Source organism: Lynx canadensis, chromosome F2, assembly GCF_007474595.2.
Source record: "Lynx canadensis isolate LIC74 chromosome F2, mLynCan4.pri.v2, whole genome shotgun sequence".
NCBI lineage: Eukaryota > Metazoa > Chordata > Mammalia > Carnivora > Felidae > Lynx > Lynx canadensis.
Window position 1 is genome coordinate 66,376,357 of NC_044320.2, and position 10,780 is coordinate 66,387,136.

The 10,780-nt window shown below is 38.4% G+C and overlaps 1 protein-coding gene across 2 annotated transcripts in view; it reads left to right on the plus strand.

Annotated features, from left to right (window-relative positions):
• Positions 1-1,230, plus strand: part of MYBL1 (MYB proto-oncogene like 1) — a 42,310-nt gene extending 41,080 nt beyond the window's left edge. For both annotated transcript variants that reach the window (XM_030304210.1, XM_030304207.1), the window contains one exon: positions 607-1,230. In XM_030304210.1, coding sequence (XP_030160070.1) covers positions 607-735 — 129 coding nt within the window. In that variant the 3' untranslated portion in view covers positions 736-1,230. The remainder of the gene's footprint in view (positions 1-606) is intronic.
• Positions 1,231-10,780: the final 9,550 nt, after the last annotated feature.

Sequence of the window (10,780 nt, forward strand, 5' to 3'; positions counted from 1 at the left end):
CATGAAGCACATTCTCTCAATCCATTTAAAATGATTTGATTTCCCAGTGTGTAACGTAGAACTTTTCAGGAAAAAATATATATAGCAGGCCATACCTATAATGTAGTAATCTTTATAATAGAAGAAAACCAATGAAACAAACACAAACTTGATCTTCTGTTATGAATATATTTCCTAATTTGCAAAACAAAGCGTTCTCAGCTCATTTTTTGACATTGCATCCTCTCTTTGAATCTTTTGCAAAATTTTGAAGCAATAAAGACTGACATTTCTTTCCATGTTAAGACTGATTTGATTTGGGGGGAGTCGTGGGTAGAAACCTTTCAAACTGCCTCCACAGGTCTATAAACAATATAGATAGCTAAAAAACATGGACTTAAGAAAATAAAAATATGGACTTAAAAAAATTGGCCATAAATATTTCGGTATGTATTTTTAAAACATTGTTTAATAAAAAGAATCACAATGCCATTGTCAAAACATGTTTACAGTGATTACTTATCATTAAATCCAGTCAGTTGAAATAATTGACTTTTAAAAGTGTAATTGTGAAGTGGAATAGTTATTTTAGTAATTTTCACATTGCTATTAATATTTCCTTCACAGTCAAATTGTGAATGGGAAACAGTGGTTTATGGGAAGACAGAAGACCAACTTATCATGACTGAACAAGCAAGAAGATATTTGAGTACTTATACAGCTGCCAGCAGCACTTCAAGAGCTCTCATACTGTAATTGTTATTAAAATTGATGAAATGCCCCACTCTCTTAATATATTCTTTACTAAATTAGGTTGCAATGAAATTTTTGTCAAGTAATTGTTTTTAAAGTTTTAATACAGCACTAAAACGGTTTACATCATTTTTCATATTGGGCAGGCAGAAAGCCCAGCCACTTAAGTAAGGGGTAGGTAATTTCATAGTTTATTTTTTAAGAGATGAGATTTTTAAAAATTCTTTTTAAAGAACGAGATGGGTAAACCATATTAGAATGTTACAGATATCCTAAAATTTTCACATATTTTCTTCACAAGATACATGTTGTTACTCTCTTGATGCTGCAGTTTTTTACAGATAGGTTTATGAGTATGTATGACTTCTGCATTAGTCTGTGTATGAGAAGCACACATGGTTTTATGAAGTACTTTTGCCTATGTGCCAATTTCCTTAGGCTATCATTTACAAAGAAATACAATGGAAAAAAAAATTGAAAAGGAGAGAAAGTTGCACTACTAATTTTTGGTATTTTTCAAAAACAATAAAATTAACTACAGTGTTAAATGTATTTATTTGAGCATAGTACTAAAAACAAAAAGCATTGAAAAGGGTTTTTTTCCTTTTAGTAAAGAGTCAGTATTTTCTTCATAAATCTCAGAAGAGTTTTGTTGAATGTATTGTACAGTATGTAGGCGCAAGAAGACTTTGTAAATTGGAAAGAAGTCTTTTTATAATTTATTTTCATTTTTAAAGCTTAAATGTAGATATTTATACCTATACAGGGTGTCTAGAAGCCAATGTTGTTTCCTGTTATTTACAGCTAACATAGTAAAAAACAATTTTGACTTTTAAGTATGAAATAGTAGTAAGTTATAGCTGCAAAGAATACAGTATCTTTACTGTATGTCACATCTACCTAAATATTGCACTATGCCCTTTAAATCATGTTGGTTATACAATAGTTCTAAAAATTTACTAAATAATAATTTAATATTTTCTTTTTAAATTATATGGGGGGGTCATATAAATTAATCTGGTGATTTGTATATGTGTTTGAAAATTTTACATTTTGTTTAAACAAATAATATGGTACTTTGGTCCCTAAAAACAGTCTGCACTTAGAAGTTTATTATATTTACTCAGTGTTTCAGAAGTAGAGAACATTACCTTTTATTTATAAAAATATTTTGTCCTTTTATAAATGTTTTGTGTTTCTCTACAGGTTACAACAGTTGCTTCAGTTGCCTGTTTTAGGTGTTTGCACTTATTTCTTTTTTGAAAGAATGTCTTTATTTGCTTTTGTGTAGAGATTTTATGTACTTTTTTTGAGACATATAATGGTGTGCTGTCAACTTAAACACTGACAGGCAAATAGAATTGTACACTGTAGTTGTAATTATTTATAATTGACACACTCTCTCCCTCTCCACTCCTGAAGTATGCTGCTATAGAAAATAGCAGAATCGGCTTGCTGCTATGAGAGAAGGAAAGAGCCACCACCACTTGCACTGTGTGAAAAGGTAAAAAGCAAATGATGGCAAGTTCTCAAGTTAACTTAGTGGAATCAACCATTACCAGGCAAATTCTTGCAAATGCCAAAATACTATGCCTTAAAACAAAGACAGCTTAAGATTTTCTGATGTTTTTATGTTAATAGAAATGGTAATACTAAGTATTTGAATTCCTAGCTCTTGAACAGTAGACCTAAAAGGGTTTTAAGCTATTTAAATCCACTTGCTCATTTTTGCATATTATATGTAGTGAGAAGTGAAGAAAATGTATGGTACTAGGATTATGCCTTGTTGATAACAAATAGATGAACCAATTTGAATCTTCTTAGTGTGTTTGTTAAGTATGTTGATTGCTTCCTAATTAGTGAACTTCTCACCGAAATATCACTTTATAAAAACCAATGATTGTAGCAAAATCATACTGGATCATTTCTATTTCAGTTACTTTGAACTAATAGCACATAATGGTTTTTGTTTGTTTGTTTGTTTTAATGTAGCCCATAGCCCTTAGCTGGTTTGGATGTACATAGTCTCCAATCACCAAAGTATAATATCTTGGAAGAGCTATATTTTTTTAAAGCATAATTTTTCTTGAGCATTAAAGTATCCCAAGTGTAATATATTGCAGATAAGCTTGGGCTTATTGGACGGACATAGGACATATTTGGGTTGGTATTGGTTGAATCCTTTAGTTAACTGCTTTGTTGCTTTTTGCAAGAAGATTTTTTAATCTTAAACGTGTCAGGCATCTTACATCACCTTTATACTGTTGTGTTCATTTGAATTTCTTTCAGTATTTATAAAAATGCCAGACATACATGTAGCAGCCATACTTGCATGGAAACTGACTACACATATATAATACTGCATTTTGTTGTAAGGTTTTCACATTAATACAGCAATTACCCTGACTAAATTGAGTTTTTTGATGTATGGGAAAACTTTCCATTGTAAGAGAATCTTGCATACAATATTGACTATTAACATCCATAATAAAGCATCTGTGTACAAGCTGACTTGGCATTCCTCATTTCACTTTGGTTTTGTTTTATGATGTTCATTGCATCCTTAAGGAGTTGACCCAACATTCTGAGACTTTTTCCCCCTCCTTTAGAACTACCTATACAGGTGATTTTATCTGTTAACACAACTTGACCTCTTTACTCAGGAAGTGGAAATACTTACACAGTCTCTTGCAGAGCCATATTTTCATCTGCTTTTAGGTATTTCCATAGGACTCTTCTGTCAGTACCTTAAATGCATCTTCTCTTTTTCCGAACTTGGACCTACCTTTCAATTTTTTTTTCCTTAGTGGTGTTGCCTTTTCTTCCATCACCCAGTGAAAAGTCTCCTGCCTCCCTCACTCCCTGCATTGAAATCTGCAGTAAATTTCTCAGCCTGCATAAGGCTGTTGCTCTAATTCCATTCCTTCATCTCTTACTTGGATTATTTCCATTCTATAGAAATATAAAGAAATTGTGCTAGTGACATCAGGGTGTCACCTGCAAGGCCAAAAGGTCACCCAGTCAGGTCTGTGGAGTATTATATTGCTTCAGTGTATTCATCACCATTTAGATTTTACCTTTAGCTTTCTAGGCTTAGAAATCTGATGGATTAACCCACCAAAAATGAGTTTACCCTTCAGTAGAATGCTGATCTCAAATGTTCAAGACTGACACATGAAAGTAGAATGCCAATCTATTAATTTACAGTGTGAAATACAACTGCTAAGAGGATGAAGCACATTCTCTTCTTCTGTGTAAGCATAAAGAAACAAATACAAAAATCACAAAGAGGGGCACCTAGGTGGCTCAGTCAGTTAAGCATCTGACTCGATTTCAGCTCAGGTCATGATCTCACAGTTTGTGAGTTTTAGCCCGGCATCAGGATTCTTGGGATTCTCTATCTCCCTCTCTCTCTGTCCCTACCCCCCCTCAAATAAACTTAAAAATCACGTAGATCTGATCACATATCTTCTGTTCAAAGACCTCCCATGGTTGTCTGTTGTCTCCTGCACTTCCTAACATAGACCTGGTGACTTGGATCTTCCAAGAACATGTATGTGCATGCCTCTGCTTCCATGCCTGTGTTTGTAATGTTTTCTCTGCATGATTGCTTTGCTTTGTCTCCTTAGCCTGTTAAAATTTTACTCATCCTTGAAGACACAGATCTGTGAATCATTTCCTGATTATCCTAGTGCTTCCATAAAACTTTCCCACTAGACTTTGTTTTCAAGAGTGGGGACTGCTATTTATAGCTCCTTGTCTAGCATGGTGCTTAGAAAAATCTCAGTAAGTGTTAAATTGAAAGAATTTTTAAAAATTAGTCATGACTATCAGGAATATTAACCATACTTTATACAACAGAATATAAATGGCTTTGGTTTCTTAGTTATCTACGTGGAACTAGTTTTACTTTATAGTCAATAAGCTATCATTTTGTTAGAATCTTTTAGCTCATTTTATAACCATGTAATTTCCTACTTAGTTTATGCAGCTATAGAGTGATAGGCTTGCCAGCTAATCAGACTTTTAATTATAATGTAAAACAGATAGTAGTTTTCTCAGAGGTACTTCCCACTCTGCGAAAAGTGAAAATTTATTTTTAATTAAGTAGTGGAGGGTAAAATGAACCAAGTGAAATTCAGTGAAAACTTATTTTTAATTAAGTAGTGGAGGGTAAAGTGAGCCAAGTGAAATTCCATCATAACTTTACATTTTCCCCTTCCCTGGCATTTTTTTTTTTAATGAATAGATATGGTCAAGAATCTGTGAAATATATCAGTAGAAAACCAAAGTAAAGTATATCAGAAAAAAATTATTCATGGCTGACATGTATCGAAAAGAGAATGTTTTGAAAACTTTTTAGTGTCTTGGCATTAGTACATTAAAAGCTGTTGCATTTGAGCAAACTCAGTATTGAAAACAGTGTACTCTAATGCCCTTATTTCTGCAGGTCTCAGATCTGGTGTGCTTTTTCAAGTTCCAAGTACAGAATGTGCTAGGTTTGAGTGGATTTTCCTGGCCAGCACAGGGAAAGAGGGAAGGAGATTGACTTTGCTGTGATTTTACTACTGTAATTTTGTAACCATAGGTCAAAAGATTGGATCAAATTCTGACACAATTTGCTAAGCCCCAATACAGTTAGCACTTATTTATTCGTTCAATTAGCAACCACTACTTAACCAAGTGCTTGCAGTACCTGGTACTAGGTATTGGGGATACTAAGGTAAACAGGACATGACCCTTCCTTTAAGGAAGCTGATACTCTAGAAGGGGATGTGAATAAGGGTGTAACAGAAATGGCATCTCTTCCTTAGGCTGAAAAATGAGGTGGATCAAGTAGCCAAGTTTCCTCTTATATTTGTAGATGCTCATTTGAGAATTCGGTTACTGCCTAGATAGTGTGGATTTCTTTTCCCCGTATACTATGGAGAATGGGTAGGCTCGCACCACCCAGGGATCTTGCACCACCCAGAAGTTCACAGCCTGAAAATTTGAGTACAGTGTAGCTGATGGGGCCATGTGCCAGTCACACAAGTAATGTCATTTAATCCTCCCAAAAACTCTATTAGGTAAACATTGTTATAATCCACTTTTATGGATATGGAAACAGGCTTAAGAAACTTGTCCAAACACACAGTACAATGTTGAGCTGGTATGCATTCAATCATCTGAGATTTGGGCTGATTCTTTAAAATTAAGCATAGGTTGGGGCGCCTGGATGGCTCAGTCGGTTAAGCATCCGACTTCAGCTCAGGTCATGATCTCGGGGTACGTGAATTCGAGCCCTGTGTCAGGCTCGGAGGCTGGAGCCTGCTTCGGATTCTGTGTCTCCCTCTCTCTGTTCCTCCCCTGCTTGAACTGTCTCTCTCTCTCTCAAAAATAAATAAAGATTTAAAAATTAAAATTAAGCATAGGATGGGGCGCCTGAGTGGCTTAGTCGGTTAAGCGTCCGACTTCATGACTTAAGATCTGAGGTCATGATCTCATAGTTCGTGGGTTCAAGGCCTGCATCAGGCTCTGTGCTGACAGCTCAGAGCCTGGAGGCTGCTGCAGATCCTGTGTCTCCATCCCCCGCTCATACTCTGTCTCTCAAAAAATAAACATACAAAAATTTTTTTTTAATTAAGCATAGTATACAGAAGAGTACATAGTGTATGATTTTTTTTTTCTATGAAAGTACAAAAACAGATGAAACTAACGTATGCTATTAGACGTCAGGGTAGTGGTTATCCTGGGTAGCAGAGTTGTTGAAAGGCTTGAGGAAGGGGGCTTCTGGAGTGCTTCTCACTGCTCTTCTTTAGCCTATCTTGAGCCCATTTCTTCTGGTAAAGTAAATTTACACAAAATGTTTACATGAAATAAGTGAGTATTTCCATGGGCTATAAATGCCAAACATACAAATTTTGTTTGTAAGAGCTTACAATCTGATTAACCCACCATTCCCAAGTTCCCTGTCACCCGGGGCTAGTATACTAGTAGACCTTCACTAATTAATTGAACACTTTTTGCTCAACAAGGAGTGCAAATAGTGATAGATGAGAGGGCCTGTACATTTTTAAAGTTTAACTTACTTTACCCAATTATAACTTTTAATAGACATTTTTAACGTTTATTTATTTTTGGGACAGAGAGAGCCAGAGCATGAACGGGCGAGGGGCAGAGAGAGAGGGAGACACAGAATCGGAAACAGGCTCCAGGCTCTGAGCCATCGGCCCAGAGCCCGACGCGGGGCTCGAACTCACGGACCGCGAGATCGTGACCTGGCTGAAGTCGGACGCCTAACCGACTGCGCCACCCAGGCACCCCTAATAGACATTTTTAAATAAGGTGTTTTACATTCTTTCCACCCCTGCCCCCACATTCTTTGAAATCCAAAATGCATTTTATACTTCACAGTACATCTCAATTCAGACCAGCCACACTTCAAGGGCTCAATAGCCACATACGGCAAATGGCTAGTGCACTGGGCAATGCAGTTTTAAGTCACCAGGAATTCACAGGGAAAATGTTTTGTAATTCAGAAGAAACACTACTCATTTCAGGCCACAACAGAATAACTTAGTAAATTACAGTCATTGGAATCTTTCCTCTCTGCCTTCCTTTCTCCCTGTGTCTTTTGGAGTTGATTACTTTAATCCCAACTCTTCTCCTTGCTGACCTTGGGACCATGCCTGTCACAAGCTTCAGTTTTTTCATTAGTAAGGTGGAGGTCTAATACCTTCTTACCCTCCATATTGCCATCTCTTTCAGTGGATTGTAAGCTCCCTAAGAGAATGTGTCCAGCATTGAGCACACCACCTAGAACTATGCAAAACACAAAAGGTAGAATAGTGAGCAAAACCAAGCAGCCCTGGAAGCATGCTTAAATTCTGCAGGGGCAGCGGGGCGGAGATAGAGCTCTAAGCACTATGAAGGAGAGAATATGGCCCCATGAGAAATTATGACAAAGGAAACTGACCTGTTTTCCTCAAGAGAAAGTTACGTGTGAAGTGAGTTCTAGCAGATGGATCAGCATGAGGTAACTAGGTAAGGAGAGTAAGGCCTTGTGGAGGGAGCAGGCATTCCATATTCAAAGACCCCAAAAGACCCCAAAGGCAGAGTGTAATAGTGAGGTTGGTGGAGGAGGACAGTGCAAAGAAGGCTCCTGAAGAAGCGGGCAAGCCCTGGTAGGCCATGTAACCCCTGGGAAGCAGTCTGATGGAGATGAGCATGTAGGATGTGTGTTAGAGGGTGCTCTTGTAATCAACACCTGAGGAAGGGGAGGGAACAGGGCTGGGCAGAGGGAGAAGCTGGCCCCATATAGTGCTGTCTCAGTGAAGACCTTGGCCGACTCCATGGGGAGCTCTGAGGCTCAGGTGGCCCTTCAAGATGTCCCAAGTCAGGTGAGGCCAGGTTTTTCCAACCCTGGGTCTCATTGAAAGTGGGCTGTACCGGGGCGGAGGGGGGAGGGGTGGAGCCGCCCTTTGGTGAGGACTCTCCTCAGAGAGCCAATTCATTGACTTCAGTTTCTTTTGTGGAGTAAGAGGCAGGGAAAGACAGGAGGAACTGATGAGGTGGGAGGCATATCAGAGATCTGATGAGAGTAAAGAATTTTTAAGTGATTGGTGAGAACGGGGAAGGGATTTATCAGGGAAACACAGTAGAACTGCCAAGTAGTACTGAGGACTTGTTTAGGCGAGCATGAGTTCAGGCCCTCTGCTAGGTCCATAATGATGCTTTTGTGTTAATTAAGCCCCACTTGTGCCCTCAGCTGGGGTGCACAACCACAGGCCAGGGGCCCTGCACTGATACATGGTGATACACATCTGCCTCACCCTTGGCATCCACTGCGAGGACCAGTTGATCCAGGGCAGCAGCAGAAGCAGATTGCATATCCATCTGCCAAATGGATGCAGCAAAAGGACTGAGGGGCAAGGGAGTGTGGAATATTATCAAGAAAGGTGGTTTGTGGGGGCGCCTGGGTGTCTCAGTCAGTTGAGCGATCGACTTTAGCTCAGGTCATGATGTCATGGTTTGTGAGTTCAAGCCCTGTGTCAGGCTCTGTGCTGACAGCTCGGAGCCTGGAGCCTGCTTCAGATTCTGTGTCTCCCTCTCTCTCTGCCCCTCCCCCACTCATGCTCTGTCTCTCTCTGTTTCAGAAAGAAATAAACATTAAAAAAGTAAAAAAAAAGAAAGGTGGTTTGTGGAATGAGGCAGGATAACCTCACTGCCTCGTGAAGTGGAGGTCACTTTGCCTCTTCTGAATTTCCATTGCACTTTATCTGTCTCCTATTTGTAGTTATCATTACTTCTGTCTCTTTTTAGAGCTTTTTGTGTATGCCTTGGCTCCTCTTATAGATTTGTACATTTCTGAAGAGCTCCAGCTCCCACTGGGCTCCAGCCCTCAACAAATATTTTCTAAATATTCTGGAGAGTTGTTTTCTGTTTTTTGGCTCACCTACATTGACTTGGTTTCTAGATTAGCCAAGTATTTGTTAGTGGAGGAGGAAGGGAGCTTTGGAGCCACACCTTAGGTTCATCATTAAGTCATTCATGCAACCAATATTGACCAAGTCCTACCATAAATTAGTAAGGATAAAACAGACTTGGTTCTAATCTTATGGGATTTGATATTTGGTGATATAGGGAAGGAAAAATTCTTCTTCTACCCTTCACGGTCTTTCAGCTGGACTAAGAATTAAATTTGCCCAAGACAGATTAACAGAGAAAACCCCAAAGTTTTATTATGTGTGACAGAGGCCCAGTAATGAAATCTGAGACCGAAAGAAATGATCAAGGCAGGCAGTTTTTATACATTTTGTTTTATTTTTTATTTTTTTTTTTTAGTTTTTATACATTTTAGACAAAAAGACAATAAATTGTGAGGAATTGACAGGATAAACAAAACAGATGTTTGGGAGCTTTAACTAGTAGGGAATTCTAAGCAGAATTAGGGCCGAGGTAGTAGATTAGAAAAAAATAACAAGATTTGTTTCTACAGCTTTCTCGTCTTTAAAGATGTCCCTGGAGATAAAGATGTCTTTTTACTTCTTAGCACAGGGAGGATATTTTTTATATGGGAGATTTGTTTCCTGCTTTCAGGGTAACAGAGAAGGGTCTGAGCGTCCTTATATCAGCATTTTCTTACGTAGCTTTTATTTAAAATAATCAATATACCAAAGGGGCACATTTTTTGGTGGCCTGCCTTTGGCCCCTACAGGGGAGAGAGAGACACATTAAAAAAATGACCGCCCTACTGACTATATAACTACAAACCATGATAAGCATTCTGAAGGAAAGGAATACAATGTTTTATGGATGTCTAGAACAAAAACTCCAGCTAATTGGGTGATTGGGCAGGAAAGGTTTTCATTGGGAAATGATGCTTGAGTAGAATCCCCAGGTGTAGAAGGGGTTAAGAAGAAGAGAGATAAAATATAAGAATATGAACAGAATGAGGGTCGCCTGAGTGGCTCAGTCGGTTGAGCGTCCGACTTCGACTCAGGTCATGATCTCACAGTTTGTGAGTTCAAGCCCCACATCGGGCTTTGTGCTGACAGCTCAGAATCTGGAGCCTGCTTCGAATTCTGTGTCTCCCTCTCTACCCCTCCCCCACTTGCACTCTGTGTCTCTCTCAAAAATAAATAAACATTAAAAAAATTTTTTTTAAAGAATATGAACAGAATGAGGCTAAAATTATTTATTGGTTGGCATTTGCTATATAGGCTCTATGCAACCTTTCAACAGGGCAGGCTTTCTAGGTTTCTATGCTTCTGCTGAAACAATGCATTCCAAGATCAGAGGCCACAGCTGCAGGGGGTTAGGATGCATGCCTGGAAATGACTTATGTGTCTTTCAATGCTTCAAGAGGACCCAAGAACTGTGGTACCGGTCAGGGAGTAGGAAGAAGGAATGCCAGCTCTTTGATCTCCTGGTTCTCAATTGCCAACTGTAGCTACTTCTGGCAGAAATTTTCCCTAAATGTGTATCATCTGTTAATATAACTGTATTGACTCTACAAAAATCAAACCCAACATATACAATTAGAGCCTTATCAGTTATTATAATT